Source organism: Eptatretus burgeri, chromosome 4 (genome assembly GCF_056783735.1).
Source record: "Eptatretus burgeri isolate ZD-2024b chromosome 4, Ebu_testis_v1, whole genome shotgun sequence".
Taxonomy (NCBI): domain Eukaryota; kingdom Metazoa; phylum Chordata; class Myxini; order Myxiniformes; family Myxinidae; genus Eptatretus; species Eptatretus burgeri.
In genome coordinates this window covers 95413757-95436354 of record NC_140964.1, presented here as the reverse complement: position 1 = coordinate 95436354, position 22598 = coordinate 95413757, and the positions used below count along the sequence as shown (strand labels likewise).

Sequence of the window (22598 nt, the reverse complement as noted above, 5' to 3'; positions counted from 1 at the left end):
CTCTCTCCCCCCTCCTCTCTCTCTCTCTCCCCCCTCCTCTCTCTCTCTCCCCCTCCTCTCTCTCTCTCCCCCCTCCTCTCTCTCTCTCCCCCCTCCTCTCTCTCTCTCCCCTCCTCTCTCTCTCTCTCCCTCCTCTCTCTCTCTCTCTCCCCCCTCCTCTCTCTCTCTCCCCCCTCCTCTCTCTCTCTCCCCCTCCTCTCTCTCTCTCCCCCTCTCCTCTCTCTCTCTCTCTCTCTCTCTCTCCCCCTCCTCTCTCTCTCCCCCTCTCTCTCTCCCCCCTCCTCTCTCTGTGTTCTCAAGGCACATCCTGGTCTACCTCGCTGGAGTCTGAAGCCGCCATGCTTTTTTGGCCTGCTCAACCTTCCCTTGACCTGGGGTAGGGCACAACGATTTCTTTACGATAAAGGTTTTTTTTTCACTTTCCTCACTCATTATCGAATGCCTGTTCATCATAGGTATGAATCGCTGGGTACATTGCAATGCTTATGAAGGCCATAGACGCCATTGTTCGTGGCTTTATTTTGTTTCTGCACATGCCATAACCTTCAGAATCTCTTAAACTAAGCTGAATTACAAAATTTAAGCTCCAGATTTGAACTTAGCTGCAGTTCTGTGCTAAAAAAAGGTGTTCACTTGTCTAATTCCGACATTGTTTGGACATTCGGACACAGCTATCACTTGCCAACCATTTAATTGGAATGCTTGCTTGAGTGCTTAAGCTGCTTCCCAAGTGCCCTTCAGTGGACAGCATTTCAATTTGTTTCCCAATTGGGTTGTACAGTCAGTAGTTGCTCCAAGGTAGAGGTACATATATGGGTATATTTGGATCTGTAATTTAGGGACTCTCCATGGGTGTGGGGTATGCCTGCATACTTGGTTACGTGGGCATCATGGTGGCAGTTTCAGTTTGTAGGTTTTAATTTTTAACCTCAACAGAGTAAGAGCGATCACGTTTTCCTTTGTCATTATGACAGTTTCCAAAGTAATTAGTTATTTTATATGATGACTTGGTGTGCTATTTCCTTGTAAGTTTCAAAGCAAAATACATTTAATAACACCCAATTTCCGAGACGTTTGCCGTATTAATGTGTTTTCTCAATAAGAGCCTAATTTTTTCCACCTGTCACATGACATTTGTATGTGTGTTCTTCATAAAGTATAACATATTCTCTGCTAATTCCCCAACCCCCACTACCCCCACACCTCTCTCCCTTTTTTCCATCCTCAATCCACTCCCTCCTAATACAGTGCAGCATCCTCCTACACCTCAATCTCTCTTTCTCTTTCTCTCTCTTTCTCTCTCTTTCTCTCTTTTTCTCTCTTTTTCTCTCTTTCTCTCTGTTTCTCTCTCTTTGTCTCTCTTTCTCTCTCTTTCTCTCTCTTTCTCTCTCTTTCTCCGTCTCCCTCTCCCTCTCCCTCTCCCTCTCCCTCTCCCTCTCCCTCTCCCTCTCCCTCTCCCTCTCCCTCTCCCTCTCCCTCACCACCCCTTCTTTTTCTCTTCCCCCCACCTTATATACCTGTAGTCCGGATGGTGGTTATGTCTGGAAGATGTTTGTCTCCGGATATGTCCAGGTGGTGTTTGTCTCCGGACGTGCCTGGGCGGTGTTAATGTCGGGACAGGAGTTTGTCTCTGGACGTGTCCAGGTGGTGTTTGTGTCCGGACGGGAGTTTGTCTCTGGACGTGTCTGGGCGGTGTTTATGTCAGAATGGGAGTTTGTCTTCGGCCGTGTCCGGGCGGTGGTTGTCTCTGGACGGCTTGGCTCTGGACACATCTGGGTGGTGTTTGTCTCTGGACGTGTCTGGGTGGTGCTTGTGTCCGGACTGCGTTTATCTCCGGATGTGTCCTGGCGGTTTTTGTCTCCAAATACCGTATTGCATAATATAATTTTTGTACTTCTATTTTATTTTATTTATTTTGTTGTTTTGTTTTGGTGTTTTTGTGTTTTTTTGGGGGGTGGGGGTAGCAGTAGGGGTGGTTGAACAGTTTGTCGGGTGAGGAATGAACAAACACAGAAAGCGCATTCTTTTTTGCCGGAAATTTGCAGTGGTGATCAGAAATTTGAAAATGACACAAAGCTTGTTGGTAATGTAGATAACATAGAGGGAGATGATCAGATTCAGGAAAGTGTTGATACTTTAATAGAATGGCAAAAAGTTTGGCAGGTGGAATTTAACATAATATAATGTAATGTGCTAGGGATGGGTAAGCATCATGAAAACAGGGCTATATAATGCTTGCTGCAGTCTTGGAACATGTCACATTGAAGAAGGATCTGGAGGTGGTAATATATATGGAGGGTAGACAGACAGCATAGTGCCAAGCAGACTTAGGTAAAGCTTATAGTGTTTTGAGTGGTATTTGCAGTTGGATGGAGGAATGACATAGCTGCCAAAGAGAGGGTTCAGCATGGAGCGACAAGATTGATTCTGGGGGGTACCGAGATTATGTTGGCAGGGCGAATGAAGGAGGAAGAATTTTTGACATGAGAAAGGAGGTGATTACGAAGAGGTTTCATGGAGATGTTTAAGATAATGAAGGGGAGCTTCACATTCAGATCATTGTCCGAGTGCTTATGTGAAAAAATTAGGGAAGAAGAGTTATTCAGAAAATGGATAGTGACACGACCATGAAAGGCAGTCAGAGAGTAAAAAAGAAACAAACATGGAGAGTCAGGACTGTAGCTTAATGCATGATATGAGTTGATTTACAAGGCATTTCAATACAGGAGGAGGAAATCAGGCCCATCAAGCTTGTGGAATGGTTATCATTCTCTGGTTGTTTCTCCATGCTCTATCCTTTTAAATACTGAGCATCAAGCAAGGAAGCAGCACATACCATTTTTAAAGTCTCTGGTATGACTCGCACCAGGGTTCCAATTACCAAGCTCCCACAGTCAGAGCAAACGTTATAATTATTATTTCACCAATTCTGACATTTTAAAGCAGTTGACTTTCATTCAGAGAGTAGTAAATATATGGAATAGTCTTCCAGAAAAGGTAGTCATAACACAGACAGTAGATAGATTTAATTTTTAGTTCGGTTGAATCATCGGGTATTGGCAGGAATGATTGGTAGCTGAGGTACGAATCACTGATTGGATCATGATTAATTGTGTTGTCCATGTCCTGATGACCCAAAAGACTCCGAGGACCCAAAATACCCAAAAGACTCCAAAAGAACCAGAAGTCCCCAAAGACACAAAATATCTAAAATAAGACCCAAGATACTCCAAACACCTAAAAGACCCCAAAGACCCAGAAGACTCCAACGACCCAAAAATGTGACTTCAGTTTCCTAACACCCGCACCCCCCCCCAAACACACACACACACACACACACACACACACACACACACACACACACACACACACACACACACACACACACACACACACACACACAATCCCATGTCCTTAACCCCTCCCACCACACCTAAACTCTTTGCTCCCCTCCCCTTTCTTGAAATCCTCAATCCCAACTCTGTCCCCTCTCTGCTCTCCGTCCCCCAAGCCAACGCTGTCATCCCCTCCCCATTTATTCTGCAAGTCCTCAACTGTCTCAAGTCCCATCCCCTCCCCCTCCCCTTTCCCAACGTCTCAATTTCCATCTTCCAACTCCATGCACCCTCACCCATAACTCTTTGTCCTCCCCTCCCCATTTCTTCCTGTTCTTAACAACGTTACACAAATACACACAGGGAACTTTGGCGCATGAGACGGCCATTCGGCCTATGATGCCTGCGTTGTTCCTGTTCCCGTTTGTTAAGAACAATGTTAAAATTAAATAAAGATGGAACGTTCAATTCACAATTCATTCCGCCTTTTTCCCCTTGTCCTCACTATAATTAATGGACATGTGTTTGTGTGTTTGCTTGTTTATTTGTTTGTTGCGCTACTCCTATAGTTGTGGGCCAATTCCATCCAGACTTGCTACGTTGGATCAGCATGACCCCATTTAATGTACAGTGGTGTTTTATCTTTGCCGGTGGTCTTGGTGGGAGGGGGGAGGGGGGCACACAAATTCTCTATGTAAATGTGTATCGTGTCGTGCCACCTCCAGGTGAGGGAGGATATACAAAGTTTCCGCCATTTACAGGACAGTATTCCTGTCTCCACGTTTTCCAGTACAGTGAGGTGTTTTGAATTATATGCAGTAGGAATGTTTTTGCTTCATGCACATAACTTCATGGTTTTTTTGCCGAAACAGAGCTGTCAGTTGCCTATACACCGCCCAAATGTGTCAGAAGTATGTGCCAGAAGAACGTGTTGCATGCTTGGAACAAGATCGCCCAGAGGGCACGTTCTCTGCTCGAAAATGTGGAAGCAAAATAACTGTTTAGGAATTCAGCCATCCCACTTTCATCACTAACCAATCTTACAAACCATCACCAACCGCTTTGGCCATTTAGTGAATGAAGAATTGTATCCACTCAATATCATAAAGGTCCCAAAGGCCAAGACAGGATTTGAGGGACTAATAAGGCAGCAGCATTGGACAAACGGGACTTAATACATGTATAAAGGGAAATAAAGCACATGTATCAAGTCCTGCAGCAAAGTTGGAGCCAGACATTTTGCCTCTCATCGCAACAGGTAGATCGAAGACAAGGATGAAGTTTTCTTTACTGGTGGTTCTGAGTGGCCTTGTGTGGGATTTGGATTCTCCTGATGAGGATGGTCGTGTGGTATGGGAGACAGCCATGTGGAGTGATGTGACATTAATGGATGACGTGGTTGTGGTTGGAATCAAGGAGGTCAGCACATTGGCCTGGAGCTGGAATACAGGTGTGGATGGAGTACACCTCACAACGGGAGCAACTGGGTGACGTTGAGGAGCTGGGTCGCTTGGGTGTCGAGTCAGCTGGGTTTGGGGGTGATCGGTCCGGTGCCGGTGGTGGCGCTGGAGGGGTCGAAGCCTGAGGAAGAAGAGGACAAGACCAAGCAGATGTAACTTGATAAGTCAAGACCAGGGAAAAAAATCATGAACGCATAGAAACAGTGTATTGGATGTTGTACGTCAGCCATTTTGGGGTTGGTGGAAACTGTGGAAGGTTTTTAACCTGCTGCAGATGCTTGGAGGTGGCTCGTTTAAGACATTTTGTGGATAAACTGAGAAAAGGGTTAACACCTTTACTGAATGTATCAGCGGGTGAACGATTGGTTGAAGAGTTTTCTTTTTGTTTTTGTTTTTGTATACCTTGTCGAGGCTCGTATGAGAGCGAACACACAACGCACATCAAGGGCGGCATGAGACAAGAGGGGTGGGAGTGGGAAGGACAAAGCAGTGGGGAACAGCGACATTACGAGATCTGTGGAAGGGAGAGGGATGGGGCGGGGAACGTGGGGAATACAAGATGGACATTACAGGGACTTTCAGGAAGGAAAGCAGGGAATTTGAAGGTGGTGGGCTTGGGTGGATTATCGGGGGTAGAAAAAATCGAGGATTTGAATGGGGGATGATAAGAGGTGTTGGTGAACAGCTGTTTTGAAGGCCTGGAGGGAAGAATGGGATTGAATAGAGTGAGGGAGTTTATTCCAAAGGCGGGGAAAAAGAGGAATGAAAGAGTGAAGGTGAGCAGTGATTCGTGATTTTGGTAGTTTTACCAGAACAGGGTTGTTTATGGACCTTGAGCGCCCTACGGAAATGTGATGGGGACAAATCGCAGAGAGGGCGGGGTGGGGGGTGTGGCGAGGCTGGAGAGGAGATGGTGGAAGACAGAATGACCACCGACCAGCCTGCGGTGAGAGAGTGAGAGGCCCAAAGACTCAGCCTCATCGCGGGAGATGCCAATGACCTGAAATGCCTTGGTTTCCACAGTGTGAAGCCTAGAAAGGTGGAAGGCAGGAGCACCAGCCCAGAGGGGAGAGCAGTACTCCATCAGCCCAGAGCGGAGAGCAGTACTCCATCAAAGCCAGGGAAAAAATCATGAATGCATAGAAACAGTGTATTGGATGTTGTATGTCAGATGTTGGTCATGTTTGTTGAGTGGATTTATGATACATGCATGCATTGGAGGGGTTAGAGTGGTATCTGGGGTGCAGGGAGTGTGGGTGATAATGGGAGTATGGTATGTGCTGCTGGTGTTGGCGGTGCAGAGAGGGGACAGACTGGGTGTGACGGGCATGGGTTTACTGGGTGTGATGGCAAATTAAAATCTCCCATAATCAGTACTCTTCCCTTACCACATGCCCTTCTGAATTTATCAACTATTCTTTTCTGGTTTTCCCTCACCTGTACACCTGTATCATGATAAAATAGTCCAAACCATGCTTACATTTAAATGAGAAGTAAATTTACAGATAAACTAGAAGGGCACTCAGTTGAGCGCATACATCCGTCACGGTGGGCCCACGACATTTTTTGAAACATCATGCAATACAGTACTATATCGTTTTTGGCCCAATCTCTCAATGGTGAAGAATCACTTAAAAAATTAAATAATTCTCGTATCCAGATCCAGATTTAGGTCTTCACCAAAATCTCATCAACTCGTCCTTGCAACACACCCAATCTGTCCACCGAGTTTCGTCCGAATCCGTCCACAACTTTTTGAAGTATCATGCTATATATAGTTTTCATCCTATCTCTCAATGGTGAAGAATCACTTTAAAAATTATAGTAGCCGGATCCGGATCTTCACCAAAATCTAATCGCTTCGTCCTTGTCAAACAACGAACCTGAACACAAAATTTCATCCGGATCCGTCCACAACTATTTGAGATATCCTGCACACAGACAAATAGACAGAAAGGGATGAAAACATAACCTCCTTCACCTTCGGTGGCGGAGGTAACACTGAACAACAAATTTCAAAAAATTTTTTTTACTGGAGATGTGTAAAGTGATTAAGACTAATTTGGGTACGCTGATTTCAAAAATCATAACCGTTTTGCTGTATCACGTCAGGATTTTCAGGAACAGAAATATTCCCATTGCCTAGAAGTCAGGATTTCAATGAAATTTACAGATGTCTTTAACATGTCTATTTCGTACAATTGTTGTTAACTTGTGTTATATTTCTTTCTTTCAGATAAAGATGAGTAGGCGTTCCTGTACCAATCATCCTGACAACTTCTGTTATGTCTGTGGTAGGTATACCAAAAAAGATCAACAGCGAAGTATATCTACAGCAGTGAAAATGAAGGCCGCCTACTTTCACTACTTCGGGTGTAAGGTGGGGGACCAAGAACAGAGCTGGGCACCACACATCTGCTGCACAAGCTGTCACACAACCTTGACTCAGTGGTTGGTGGGCAAGCGCGTGAGCATGCCATTTGCGGTGCCCATGATATGGCGTGAGCCGCAGAATCATCATGATGATTGTTATTTCTGCTGCACAAGCATCGCCGGCTTCAACAAGAAGAATAAAGGTCACATCAAGTACGCTGACTGCGTCTCTGCTCGTAAACCTGTGCCTCATGATGACGAGAACCCCGTTCCAACACCTCCAGCTGATCAGAACATAGCTGTAAGCAGTGGTGAAGAGGATGGTGATGATGAACCTTTTGAACCCGACACTCAAGAATCACACCTTCTGAACCAGGGAGACTTAAATGATCTTGTAAGAGATCACTCGCTGTCAAAGGCGAAGGCAGAGCTGCTTGGATCAAGGCTGCAGCAGTGGAATCTACTTGAACCTAACACCAAGATATCCTTGTTCAGAGCACGTCACAGAGACATGGCTGAGTTCTTTGAGATGGAAGACACGATGACATTCTGCAGTGACATCAACGGTCTGTTGAAAGAACTTGGGTGTGATCACGATCCTGCAGACTGGCGCCTCTTCATCGACTCGGGGAAGAACAGCTTGAAGGCTGTTTTGCTCCACAATGGCAACGAGAAACCATCAGTCCCACTGGCTCACGCGTTCGGCATGACAGAGACCTATGAGACTATGTGGCAGCTGTTTGATTCCATCAAGTACAATGACTTCAACTGGCACATCTGCGGAGACTTGAAAGTGGTGGCGCTGTAGTTAGGGCTGCAGTCAGGCTACACGAAATACATGTGCTTCCTTTGTCTCTGGGATAGCAGAGACGACAAGAATCACTGGACGAAGAAAGATTGGGAAGAGCGAAAAGAGCATGTACCTGGTCAACACAACGTGAAGCATGTCGCCCTTGTCGACCCAGCCAAGGTTTTCCTTCCACCACTCCACATAAAGCTCGGCTTGATGAAAAGTTTTGTACGGGCAATGGATCTGAATGGGCGTGGGTTTTTATACCTCAAGGAAAAGTTTGGCAACACCTTGTCGGAGGCCAAGATCAAGGCTGGTGTCTTTGTTGGACCTCAAATCCGACAGATTATGAAGGACGAAACTTTTCCGACAACTCTAAACCCCAAAGAGCTGGCAGCGTGGAGGAGCTTCAAAGCTGTGACGGACAACTTCTTGGGGAACGAGCGCGCGGACAACTATGAAGAAATAGTGCAGCAGCTGCTGGAGTCCTTCAGGAAACTTGGCTCCAGGATGTCCCTGAAAATCCATTTCCTACACCAGCACCTGAACTTCTTCCCTGACAACTTGGGAGCAGTCTCGGACGAGCACGGCGAGCGATTCCACCAAGAGATTTCACTCATGGAGACGCGTTACCAAGGGCAGCACAACCCGAATATGATAGGCGATTTCTGCTGGTTCCTGCATCGTGAAACTGAGACAGAGCAGCACAAACGCAAAGCCAAATGCCTAAAGCATTTTTAATTACATTCTAGTGGAGTTTTTCTGTAATTTCTATAATTTTGAAGCATTCATGATGAAATAAATGAATAAATGAATTTTTGTAAATTTCATTGAAATCCTGACTTCTAAGCAATGGGAATATTTCTGTTACTGAAAATCCTGACGTGATACAGCAAAACGGTTATGATTTTTGAAATGAGCGTACCCAAATTAGTCTAAGTCACTTTACACATCTCCAGTAAAAAATTTTTGTTGTTCAGTGTAATCAGTTATTTCACCATCAAAGGCTGTGTCACATGGTGTCACAGAAATCTATACGAACAACACTATCCACAACCAAGGACAGGTATTATAACTCTCAATGGAAAACTCCAAATGAGTAACTAATGTTCTAAGTTTCTCTGCCAGAAGGCACCTCGTCTTCACTTCTGTCTCAAACACAATGGATGAGAAAATGAACCACTCAAATGATTTGACACATTTCCAAGTGAGATCATTTGAGTGGTTCATTTTCTCGTGTATTGTGTTCAGCGATTAGTGTGTGTGTGTGTTTTTTTTTTCTGCACAAAGGCACTGCTTGCAGGAGCATTTCATACTCACATCTCTTTGTCGATGTGATTTGAGTGGGAGTGAGACAGTCAAGAAATGTGGCATACGGGGCTGGGGGGCAGGAGGGGACAGATCTGGGGATGGATCGTTGGAGGCCGATGATTTAACAAAGCCTTCTGACATACCATCCGTATTTTCCACAATCTGCACAAGCACTCGATACACACGAATATTCCATCAAGCCTCGTAAGGGCCCTGTCACACCTTGACGTTTTAGCCAGCGTATGACAAGGTCTCAAAATGTATGTAAAACGCTGGCGTACGCTGAACTATTAATGTTTTTTTTTAAGTTTTAGGCGTATAATAACGTGTTGGACGTATGCATAACCGCCATAACGTATTAGTAACGTACATAGAATGTTTCAATCACATATAGATAACTTTTTCCAACAAATGCTGAGCGTGTTGTCGGCATTTAACAACCTATGCCCGATGATAGTCTAACTTATGCATAGCGCGGCAGCGTATCGCCGATGATCACGTGTCGTAGGCTATTAATAGGCTGCGGCTCGACGATTCAAATCATAACCGCATTAGACATCGAAGTGTGAAGCCGCTGTCACACCTTGACGTTTTAGCCAGCGTATGCCGACGTATGAAAAATTTGCCGAACCAAGCTGGCACACGTCGAATACATTATGGGTAAGTTTTGTATACGTTAAGAGCACGCTGGCATACGTCGTCACACGCCGAGTACGTCGAGAATTTTTCAGCATGTTGAAAATTTCTCGACATACTCGGCGTATGACACACGTTCCGCATACGCTGGCCATAAGTTGTAGGCATGTTATGCGATCGTTGACACACGTCGACGCACGTTACTTGTACGTTATTCATAAGTCGAAATACGTCAATGTAATGGTTAGCGTCGGTGTTCCAGACTCCCTGTTTTTGTTTTTTTTTTGTTTGTTTTTTTTTCTTCGGTATGACGGTGATTGTTGACACTTCGATTTCTAGTGCGGTTATGATTTAAATCGTTGAGCGGCAGCCTATTAATTATATTATATTATAACCACACTAGAAATCGAAGTGTTAGCATCACCGTCATACCGAAGAAAAAAAAAAAACCAGGGAGTCTGGAACACTGACGCATTACCTTGACGTGTTTTGACTTATGAGTAACGTACAAGTAACATGTGTCGACGTGTGTCAACGATCGTGTAACGTGCCAACAACACATTACTCATAGGTTAGAAATAAGTTTCGGGTACGCGAAACATTACCTCGACGTGTTTCGACTTATGAGTAACTTATGAGTAACGTTTGTCGACGTGTGTCAACGATCGCGTAACGTGCCTACAACTTATGGCCAGCGTTATGTGGAACGTGTGAGTCATACGCTGGCATACGTCGAAACATTTCAAGCATGGAAAATTTGTCTAACACCTCGGCGCACTACGACGTGTGTCAGCGTACAAAGACGTAAGCCAGCATACTACGAAAAAAAAAAAGCCAGCGTACTACGACGTATGCCAGCGTGCTCTCAACGTATACAAACTTACCCATAACGTATTCGACGTGTGCCAGTGTTTTAGCCAAATTTTGTATACGTCCTGTATACACTGGCTAAATCGTCAAGGTGTGACAGGGCCTTTATGAAGGGTTGTACACTTCTGAACAAAACAAAGCAAATGGTATGCATCTTTATACTTGATGATTTTACACAGCAGCATTGTAAATGTAGAAAAGCAATGTGTTTGAAAGTTTCCTGCAAAACAGCTGGGATTCGAGCCAGTGTCTTGTGTATGTTGCTTTTTCCAGTGAACTTCAGGTGGACGTACGAATCGACTGGGCAAACGTCAAATGGTTGTGTGAATTGCCTGAGCGAACTTTAGGTATTGTCCAAGTCACCTGGGCAAAGTTCAGATGGTTGTGTGAATCGCCGGGGTGAACTTCAAGTGGTTTTGTGAATTGCCTCGGTGAACTTCAGGCGGTTGTGTGAATCACCTGCGGCAACTACAGGCGGTTGTGTAAATCGCCTGGTCAAACTGCAGGCAGTTGTGGGAATTGCCTGGCTGAACTTCAGGCAGTTGTGTGAAGCACCTTGGAAAACTTCAGAAGATTGTGTAATTCACCTTGGTTAATTTCAGGTGGTTGTGTTAATCACCTGGGTAAACTTCGTAAGGTTGTGTGAATCACATGGGCTAACTTTAGGCAGTTGTGTGACTTACTTGGGCAAACTTCATGTGGTTGTGTGATTCACCTGAGAGAACTTCAGGCAGCTGTGTGAATTGCCTGGATGAACTTCAGGCAGTTGTGTGAATCACCTGGGCAAACTTCAGGTGATTGGGGGAATTGCCCAGTCGAATATAAGGCAGTTGTGTGAATCTCCTGGGCGAACTTCAGGCAGTTGTGTGAATCACCTGGGTGAACTTCAGGCAGTTGTGTGAATCACCTGGGTGAACTTCAGGCAGTTGTGTGAATTACCTGGCCAAATTTCAGGCAGTTGTGGGAATTGCCTGACTGAATTTCAGGCGGTTTTGTGAATCACCTTGGAAAACTTCAGAAGGTTGTGTAATTCACCTGGGTGAACTTCAGCTGGTTTTGTTAATCACCTGCGTAAACTTCGTAAGGTTGTGTCAATCACCTGGGCTAACTTTAGGTGGTTTTGTGACTCACCTGGGCAAACTTCAGGTGGTTGTGTGATTCACCTGGCTGAACTTCAGGCAGTTGTGTGAATTGCCTGGCTGAACTTCAGGCAGTTGTGTGAATTGCCTGGCTGAACTTCAGGCAGATGTGTGAATTGCCTGGGCAAACTTCAGGTGATTGAGGGAATCGTCTGGTCGAATATAAAGCAGTGTGTGAATCGCCTGGGCAAACTTCAGGTGGTTGTGGAAATCACCAGGGTGAACTTCAGGTGTTTGTGGGAATCGCCTGGGCTAACTTCAGGTGGTTGTGTGAATCTCCTGGGCTAACTTCAGGTGGTTGTGTGAATCTCCTGGGCCAACTTTAGGTTTTTGTGGGAATCACCTGGGTGAACTTCAGGAGGTTGTGGGAATCGCCTGGCCAAATTTCTGGTGGTTGTGAAAATCACCTGGGTGAACTTCAGGTGGTTGTGTGAATCGCCTGGGCGAACTTCAGGTGGCTGTGGGAATTGCCTGGGCAAACTTCAGGTGGTTGTGGGAATCGCCTGGGCGAACTTCAGGTGGTTGTGGGAATCGCCTGGGCTAACTTCAGGTGGTTGTGGGAATCGCCTGGGCTAACTTCAGGTGGTTGTGGGAATCGCCTGGGCTAACTTCAGGTGGTTGTGGGAATCACCTGGGCGAACTTCAGGTCGTTGTGGGAATCGCCTGGGTGAACTTCAGGTGGTTGTGGGAATCACCTGGGCTAACTTCAGGTGGTTGTGGGAATCGCCTGGGCTAACTTCAGGCGGTTGTGGGAATCGCCTGGGCGAGCTTCAGGCAGTTGTTTGGATCGCCTGGGAATTGCACATAGGAATCTTTAGGTCACGGACACTTATAGCACTCTGGTACCTGCACTTTTGTGCACCTTTTCCCTCTTACATTCAATGATGTCCACTTTAAAATCCTCAAAGCATATTGATATGATGATGTCATCCCTCACAGCACATCTGTGCACATCACAGCACATCAGCACATCCCAGATTCAGACTCGTTAAGAAATGCAATAAGTGACTATCTATATTATTTAATTCAACTTCACATGAAATTTCATGAGGAATTTACTCTCTCGTGTTATATTTATTTTTAAACACATTTGAACTGTGTGGATATTTTGCTCGTTGTTGTGTTGTTGATATGCTCAGACAGTACCTTTTTAATTTTACAATTTCCATTCAAGGCCCGTGTGTAGCCCTCTCCTTGGTGTCCCGCTGCCTTGCTGCTCTGGTATGATTAATGTGCTTGATAAATGACCCTTCAAAGTGTCATTTTTATGCATTGTTGTGCCATTCTGACTGTTGAATTGCCCTCAATCTTTGTGTATGTTGTAAGTGCCATTTTCCCACTGTGGTTCATGTTGCACACAGTGCGATATCTTGTTGCTTCCAGACTTTCTCTGGTCCAACATTCTCAGGGAAGGCTCGTATACTCGTATTAGAGCTTTATCTAGAAGTCAGTCAATTGAATTGATGCTATTTTAAAAAAAATTCAACAATGACCATTTCACTATTATACAAAACCTTAGAATTAAATGGTACAGCCATTGCTCAGGGGGTAAAGCAAAGCATCACCGACGATAGACATCCCCTATGGTTGAAGGTGCAGGCCCGACGTTTCGACCACAGAGCGGTCTTCATCTGTGACTTATTCAGGGATCCCACTTCAGATGTAATGTTGGGTAGAGGAGAGAGAGAGAGGTAGGTTTTTAGCGTTGGAAAGGGGGGCGTGGAGTGTCACTACCTTATCACTAACTCATAAATTATTATTCTCACCTATTAGCTCACCTATTAGCTAATTGTTTGGTTCGACTCGACCAAAGTTCAAACTGCAGACCTCCCAGATTCAGAGTGAACACTTTTAACCATTAGGCCATCGAGTCTTCTTGTTTTATTCAAACAATAGGTTTTTATTCAACTTGTATAACTGCACCTCTAATACCCTTGGTGGAACTTCGATGTGAACTATGCTGTGCATTCCCTGAATCCTGCTATGCATGGCACGTCAGTCTTTTGGGACTGCCACTGGTAACATGCAACCCAGTGTTACGTGCTGCATGGTCTGATTGGCGACGACTAAACTGACACTCCTCACTGCCTTCTCTAATGGGAAGGGTGACTGTGACACGCTGCCAGGACGAAAATCAACACCTGACGAGGGACGGATGAGCTACATTTGGGAGCCAACGGCCATCCAGTGTGGAGGTGGTGTCTCCTAAAAACACCCAATGGGGGTAGGAAAATTTATTTTTCGGCTTGGTCTAGTTACTACCTTCTGCACAGTGGTCCTGTGAAGAGGTTTCCTTGTTTCAGGACAAGGTGAATGCTTTGCCAGTTTTTCCTCTTCTTTTTCTCTGCAGCCCTACACATTTAGGGGCTCTCGGCCTTGTTTGGGGCGAATTTTTTTTTTTCAAAAAAAGAGGAATAAAGACTTGATCAATGATGAAGTGGAGTGAAAGTAACAGAAAATATGATTTTGAGTGTGGGATTCAGCACAAGGCAAACATAGTTCACTTTACAATGTGAAAGTGCATAACTTTCTATGATCCATCCTTATCAGCGTTAATATTATGTCATACATCGCATAGTACCCATAGCTACCAGAATATCTTTGATCATCACGACATTGCAAGGGAATAGCAGACAGGTAAAGGCTATTTGGCCCCTTGTACCAATGCTACATCTTGCCGTTCAGTCTATACTTTAGGGAATGATTTGGTTTCCCTTCATAGTCAAAGATGGGTCATCACATGAAACATCTGAACCACCTATAGAATTTGTTATCTAGGTTGTTCATATATAGGTAGAGTTCAGGTATAGGTTCAGGTGTTCTTTAGGTTTGAACTGATTTGTTTATTGTGGAGAAGCAGCTGCCCAGACAGCAACTGCACTCCTGAGATAGCAAGCAGTGTAACTTGGTGTCAAGGAAGTATCATCATCATCATTTCATATGCAGCCTGTGGCTGCTGGTTGGTTGCATCATTGCTGGGAGCACGGTTGTGCCGCTGATGCAGTGTTCTGTGTTTGAGTTAGCTGGTACTCATTTTGCTGACCTTGGAAGGATGACAGGCTGAGTCAACCCAGCTGGTGTCAATAATGGCATGACAGGGGCTCAAAGTCAAAACCTTAAGGTCTTAAGCCAGCCACCTTAACTGTTACGTAACACCAGGCTTAACGAAATATAAGGAGATCAAACCAATTTTTTGTATACAAGGTTAAGATTTGTGGAAGAGCTAGAACATAGAATGGATCAGGACATAACAGAACAAAAGAAGGAGTACAAGGAGAAAGGGAAAAACCTATCAACACCCGTTCAGGGACAATAGAGGGAAACTGGGGAAGAATGGGTGGTAAGGATTAAAAATGTGGGAAATATTGATGTGTGGGGTGGACAAGATGGATACAGAAGCAAATTCTCAGGAAGGAAAAAATGAAATTTGGAAAGAGGTGAGGTGAGGGGTGGGGAAGAGTTTACTGGAGTAGAAAAGACAATGGTTTTTGATGGAGGATGAGCGAAAGTGTCAACAGTCAAAATTCCCACAACCAATTTGTAGATGGTGGTGAACAACTGTCTTGAAGACCTGGATGCAAGAAGGTTGAGATTAAAGAGAATATGTAAGTTGGTTCTACAGGCCGGAAAAATGAGCAACGAGTGAATGGAGGACTGAAAGTGAGCAGTGATTCTGAATTTTTAGGACCATGAAGTTCTGGATGTTTTTCATGTTGGAATTTGTAACTTGTCCAGGGTGCCAGCAACAGCTCACCTACTCTGTATGAAAGCGAAAGATACCATGGGATCATAGGATTAACGAAGGCTTACAGCTGGGACATCCAGTTTAACGGCCATCCGAAGGACGGCACACACAATGATGCGTGACTTTGCCTGAAAAAAACACCAGGATGACCGTTTATAGCTGGGTCAGAATTGCTGGTACTCATTTTGCTGCTGGTACCCATTTTGCTGGACCTATAGAACCTGACACAGGTGAGACAGCTCAGAGTGCACATTGCTATTCTCTCTCCTGCAAGCCTACTTCTGGTAATACCATCACTATGAAGAGTTTCAGAGCAAATTCATGAAAATTATGGTTGTGTTTTCAACCTGTCAATATTTTGCTGGATGCATAAAACTACCTATGTTTCACTGTTTTTTTATCACTGAGAATTGTTGGGACTAAGTAATGTAGAGACTGAAACCAAAACTTTACAGGCTATTAAGACAGGATTCTTTCTTGGGAGGCACTTCAAGGGCGCCAGTACAATTGCAAAATTGTCATGGCGTTTCGTCTGGAAAAGACACCCGAAGCAAAGAAAGTACAGAGAAAACACACGACATACAATCCCTCATTCCCACAAGCAACGTGCATTCCCCAATACCCACCGAAGCATCGTTTGACCTGGCATGTAAGATTGATGTTGTGTTTATCCTTGGCAGGGTGGTTGTACGCTGAGATTACCCTCCATTTCCTATGGATTACATTGCTACTTTCCAAACAACAGGCTGAGCTCTCAGTGTCTGTGGCACAATAAAAAATCATGAAATATGAAAGTTGTCAGTTTCCATGGCCATCCCATTTGCATATAAATCAGTATTTTTATGAGATGCCTTTGCCAGCGCTAAAATAATCAGATCGTTGCTGCAGAGTTATTACTCCCACCACACTGCATAACGATCTGAATTGTAACTAACTAGTATAATTTTGAGCAACTGCCACTAATCATACCGCCCCCAGGTGTGTGAAATTAAAGTGTCAGGTAATTGGCTGAGAAAGCATACTTTGTACACAAAAGTCACACTCTAAACAAAGTGGAATTATGTACTCGTACAAACACAATTGTAGCCACTTCTGGTTGAGATTAGTGTCACGTTCCAAAGATCTTTCAACGTCTTGATGAATAGTGCACAGGAACTTGCAGAGGACTATTTTGCCAATTGCAAATGTTCAGGAAAGATTTTGTTATTGTCTTCCAGTGGACGTAATGAGATGACCATAAATTTTGATGCTGGATGGATGAAGTGACCTCACCCTGAACTGCATGTGTGTATTGACTTGTTAAAAGAACGCCAATACAATTTGCCGACAAAGCAAATTAATTCAGTGGCATTTAAACCTACGTAACTATTTCCTCAAAAACTTCTCAAAGGTTGTCACTCTTATCACCTCATGCACAGGCCTGCGAGTCAATATAATATTCACAGAAAGGGATGCAAGAAGATATCACAGACAGAGTAAGTGGAAAAAGATTTTTTGGGTGGAAAATGTACATGGAGCAAAAAGAATCACATAAAATGGGAGGAATCTTCAGTGGTGGAGGGAGGTATCATAGTAGAAATTAGAATGGTATTCGGTAGAGCGCATACCTCCGCCAGGCTGAACAGTTTACGTTTTGTGTCCCACTGAGAGGCCGGATCTGCGTCTGGATCTGAACCAAAAACTAATCGGCTTGTTCTTGTCACCTACCCAACTCATCCAACTAGTTTTGTCATAACTCGTCCACTACGTTTTTAAATATCATGCTATATATCGTTTTGGCCGCATATTTCAATGTCGAAGAATCACTTAAAAGCATTAGCATAAATTCTCGTATCTATGTTCAGATCTTCACCAAAATCGAATCAATTTGTCCTTGTTACACACCCAACCGCTCCACCAAATTTCGTCCAAATCCGTCCACAATTTTTTTTGAGATAGACTGCTCACAGACAGACAAACAACAGGGACGAAAACATAACCTCCACCAACCTTCGGGTTCGTGAAGATCAGAGGGTTCATGGATTTTTTTTTTTGGCAATTATTAATGGCAATTTTTTGGGGAAGTACTTGGACTTGAGCAACTTGTGCTTAGCTCATGGACTTTGGCTTTATAGTTGGTCCTTTTATGGTCTATGATGTGAAATACCTTGTTTTGGTTACCTGAACCGAGTTGGTTCATTTGATAATATTATTTTCGTGTTTTGGTTGGTTAATTTTACCTTTTGTGTTGAGGCCGAGCTGCACGGTGCAGACGCGTCGGGCTAGTTTGCCGTGCCTAACCTGTGGCGTTATTGATAAAACTTCTTTTTGAATTCCTTTTGTTTTTGGCTTGATGACCCTTTACCATACTAAATCGCACAAGATTGTGATTTTGTTGAGTATTATTTGCTTCAAACGAGTTTCTTTGAAAACCGCGTTTTTCAACGTTTGGTTTGCTTTCTTAAAATCGTGTTGTTTTTTTTCAACGTTTGTTTTCCTTCAGGTTAATTACACTGTCCTTTATTTCGTGAACAGCTTTGTTTGTAAAAGATATATCTAGCTACTATAAACATGCCTATGAATCGTGAATGGCCTGGAGTTGCTGCGAGCCGTTCTGGCCAAACAAGTGTGATCAGATCTGCGCATCCATTTAATGCATTGACCAGGAAGCATGGAGTGAGATGCGAGATGGGACGAGCTATCCAAATGGAAGCATATATAAAGGCAATGGCTAATGTTGTTGGGCCATCAACAATAGTTGCTGCCTCGAAAATGTATGGAAGGGCCGTTTTCTTCCTCAAATCCGAAGTTGAAGCAAATAAGGCAATACAGAAAGGGATTGTTGTGGGAGGATTATTTGTGCAAGTTGAACCGCTCTCGAGTCTTGGTACACGGATTACCTTGTCCAACATACCTCCTTTTATGGCGAATAATGTAGTTTTGCCTTTCCTGGAGCGATTGGGAGTGCTAAGATTATTTATCAGGCCTGTGCCTCAAGGCTATCGTGAGCCTGCCCTACGTCATATCCTGTCTTTCAAACGACAGGTCTCAATAGAGTTGACAAATGACATGGAATGTGAGGGATCCTTTGTTGTTCCTTTTGAATGGAAGAGTTACAAGATATTGCATTTTTTTGTTGTTGTTGTTTTGTAGTTAAGGCAAAGGATCACATGAGAGCATACTGTTCTACTATCTAAAAAGAAGAATCTACTCCTCGGTACCTTGACAAGCCAAAGGAAAAGACAAGTGTCATTCCAGAGGCTTCTGTATTGTCTTCTCATCCTGGCCCTTCTTCTGCTGAAGATCAATGGCAGACAGTGAGGGTAGGTAAGGGGAAGAGAGCACAGAAGAGAAAATCAGAACCAGAAGACAAAGGGACTGCTGATCGAACTGACGTTGAGGACGCAGCCCACAAGGACTTGAAGCGATCCACAGGTCGAGTGTTTTGGAGGAGACAGAAATTGTGACCCAATTGGTGCAAATGGAAGATGAGGAAGATGCTTTTCCTGAAGTTACAGATCATGGGAAGTCTTTGCTGCCAGATGCACCCAAAGACCTGTTGAGGAGTGAACAGAAAGATGGATCATCCATGAACAAGCCTGGCATGGTAATGAAGAATGATTCTGTGGCATCTTCTGACCTGTCAGAGTCAAATGAGACTGAGATGTCTGTCACTAACACAGTACATCCAGACAAACCAACAACAACTGAAATGAGGATTCATCACAATTCAATGACTGATGCATCCAAGGCAGCAGTTCTGCATGGAAGGTCCACCACTGAAGTATCAAAAGATACTGTAGAACCCCTTCTTGTTGTGACAGACAGGCAGAAGGTACCGGTCTTACAAGCGACAAAGGCATTACCTGCACTGACCGAGGTCTCGAGTGCTGCCATAACGTCCACAGTAGATGTAGACAGCGAAGTCGAGCACAGTTCTACCATAGCACCTCAAACGGATGATCTCCCTGTCCCTACCATCAAAGAGTCTTCAATCCCTATGGCTTTGCTAAGCAGTGAAGCAAGGACTGCTTCATTAGTACCAACGGAGTGTTCATCTGTGTCACCAGGAGAAGGTACAAAGTCAGTTTTAAGTGACGACAAGGTAGAAGTTTTGTCATACATTGCAGATGTACCAAAGGATAAAGACCATGAGCAAACAGACAGCGAAGATGAGGAGAGCCTGGGAAGGGGATCAAGGATAATTAACGGGCATTGAATAGGAACTGCCCTCGGGGCATCAGTCGTGTATTCCTGGCCATCAAATATTAGAGTTTATTGAGCAAATTTTGCACCATCAGAAGAAAGTTGAAACTGCTCTAAAGTGGTGGAAAGACTATAAAACACTCGTACATTCCCTGTATATACTAAGGAGAGATGGACAAAAGAGTAAGAGTTCAGGGTCAGCCGAGCAAGTCTGTGTCAGGAGGTTTCTTGCAATGTTGCTAAGTTATGGGGCTAAGCATGAGTTGGCTTAGACTGTGTTTGGCCTTCTATAACTCTCATTATATGTAATGACAGCATTATGTTTTCGTCTGGGATCACTGAATGTTAACGGGTATAAAGATGCATTTCGTTTGCACCAAGTACTGTCATTCTGTTTAAAGGAGAAACTTTGAGTAGCATTTCTAAAGGATACCCACACAACCCAAGAGGCTGCCTTCCAATGGGAAAATCAATGGCAAGGATTGGCTTTTTTCAGTCACCTCACGGATACATCTTGCAGAGTGGCTTTCCTCTTTTCGCCAAGTGTGAAACCTGAAATACTTGTAAATGAAGTCAGTTTGGGTCGTTTGTTACATGTAAATGTAAGGCTTGAAGATTTTGTTGTTCACTTCGTCAACATTTACGCACCATGTATAGGAGCTGCAAGGGTGTGGTTCTTTGATCACATGCAGAGATTCATGCTCAACTTGCCCGTCGATGAGTGTGTGATTCTTGGAGGGGATTTTAATTGCACTCTCAATCCCTCCATAGATAGAGTGGGTAAATAACTGCACAGTCCTTCTGCTAAATAATTACAAGTTGCAACACTGTTCAACCTAAGAGACATTTGGCATGTACAACACCCCACAGATAAATCATTTACTTGCACTAGTATCAGGGGTGGTAATATCTCGCAATCCCGACTCGACCGATTTTACTTGTCTCACCATTGGTGTAGGAGTGTATGTTGCTCTGGTATAAAATTTTCACATTTTGCAGATCATAATCTTACCTGGATTAAGCTTTCCCTGGCTGAGGCAAGGCATAGCACTGGGTTTTGGCATCTCAACAATGCCTTAGTCAAGGATGTAGCTTTTATGTTAAACTTTAGCAACTTTCGGCAAGCCTGGAGGGATAGAAAAGGAGATTTTTGTTCACTTGGGCTCTGGTGGGATGTTGGGAAAGCATGGCTGAAATTGTTATGCCAGGAATAGTCATATTGATCGAGCAAAGCAATTGGAGTAGAAATTGCTAAGCACAAAGAGGAATTGTTGCATCTTGAGTATCGCTTGACCACGCTCACCCCTGCTGAATTGTGCGCTTATGAGGAAAAGAAGAGCACCCTCAAAGCATGTAGTCGTATAAAGGCATGAGGAGCATTTGTTCCCTCTCGGTTGCAGTTTCTTATTGAGGATGAATATGTCCAGAGTTATCTCAAAACTTTGGAAAAGTGCAAAGGTCGGACTTAGGATGATATCCAGTGTTGTGGCAGAAGATGGCTCCTTGCTCAAGGATCCTGAGCATGTTCATGAACAAATTCTCAGTTTTTCTGCTCAAATCTACTCAGGTAAAAAAATGTATGCGGATGCTTGTGGCTCTTTGTGGAACGGCCTCCCTGAAGTGACTTCAGAATACAGAGAGTGACTCGAGGCTCCATTTTCTCTGGAAGAATTAACAATTGCTCGACATAGCCTGTCACTGGCTAAGTCCCCTGGAGTGGATGGCTTGTCTGGTGAATTTTACACCAAAGTATGGGATTTCATCAGACTTGACTAGCTTAGTGAAGCTCAGGAAGCATGTGATGCAGGCCAAATGCCACTGTCTTGGAGGCGAGCAACCTTGGCTTTGATTCCTAAGGAGGGTGACTTGAGAGACATTAGGAACTATCGGCTAGTACCTCTGTTGTGCGTGGACTACAAAATCATGGCAAAAAATGCTGTCAAATCGTCTGGGACTGGTGTTACCAAAATTGATCAGTCCTAACCAGTCATACATCATCCCTGGCAGAACAATATATGACAGCATATCCCTGGTCAGAGACATAATACAGAATGCGGACAAGACCCACACTCAAGTTGGATTCCTTTCCTTGGATCAAGAGAAAGCTTTTGACCAAATGAACCATGATTACCTCTTTGAGACCCTGCTAACTTTTGGATTGGGGAGGAGATATGTGGGCATGATCCAGACGTTGTACATGTCGGCAGAATGCCTAGTTAAAGTCAATGGTCACTTGCTCGTCCCCTTTCCATTCAAAAGAGGAATAAGACAAGGATGTCCCTTGTCCGGCCAACTTTATTCCCTGTACATCGAACCCTTCCTTTCTTTGATGAGGTGAAGGCTAACTGGTATGGTGGTACCAAACAACAGGCCTCCCTCATACTTTCTGCATACGCAGATGATGTCCTTGTTTTTGCCAGCAGTGCAAGGGACATGCAAGCCATTTATGATTGTCAGTGGGTCTACTCAACAGCATCGTCTATGACAATAAATTGGATGAAAAGTTCTGAGCTTCTGAGTGGACCAATGCAGATCACAGAGTTCCCAAAACCTTTTCAGGAATTGACATGGAGTCGTAATGAGCTAAAATACTAAGGGGTGCATTTGTCCACTTCAAGTGGGTGCTCACCACTTGTTAACTGGAACACTTTAGGGGACAATGTTGAAGCAAAGTTGAGAGACTGGAGTGGACTGCTAAAACTGACAGGGAAAACACTCCTCATTAAACAATTTATCATTCCAAAGTTTATGTTC

General features: G+C 44.2%; 1 protein-coding gene across 8 annotated transcripts in view; it reads left to right on the top strand.

The window, feature by feature from the left end:
• Window positions 1-22598, top strand: part of LOC147028710 (uncharacterized) — a 247602-nt gene that overhangs the window by 6788 nt on the left and 218216 nt on the right. For 6 of the 8 annotated variants that reach the window (XR_015057677.1, XR_015057675.1, XR_015057676.1 and 3 more), the window contains exon 3: window positions 301-376. Coding sequence is in view for 2 of the 8 variants with exons in the window: in XM_085879377.1 (XP_085735503.1) it covers window positions 339-376; window positions 7094-7976 (921 nt within the window). In the remaining 6 variants the exon portion in view is untranslated. Of the gene's footprint in view, window positions 1-300; window positions 377-7093; window positions 10275-22598 lie in introns of those variants that run through there. The other 2 variants (XM_085879377.1, XM_085879378.1) reach the window with 1 other exon arrangement.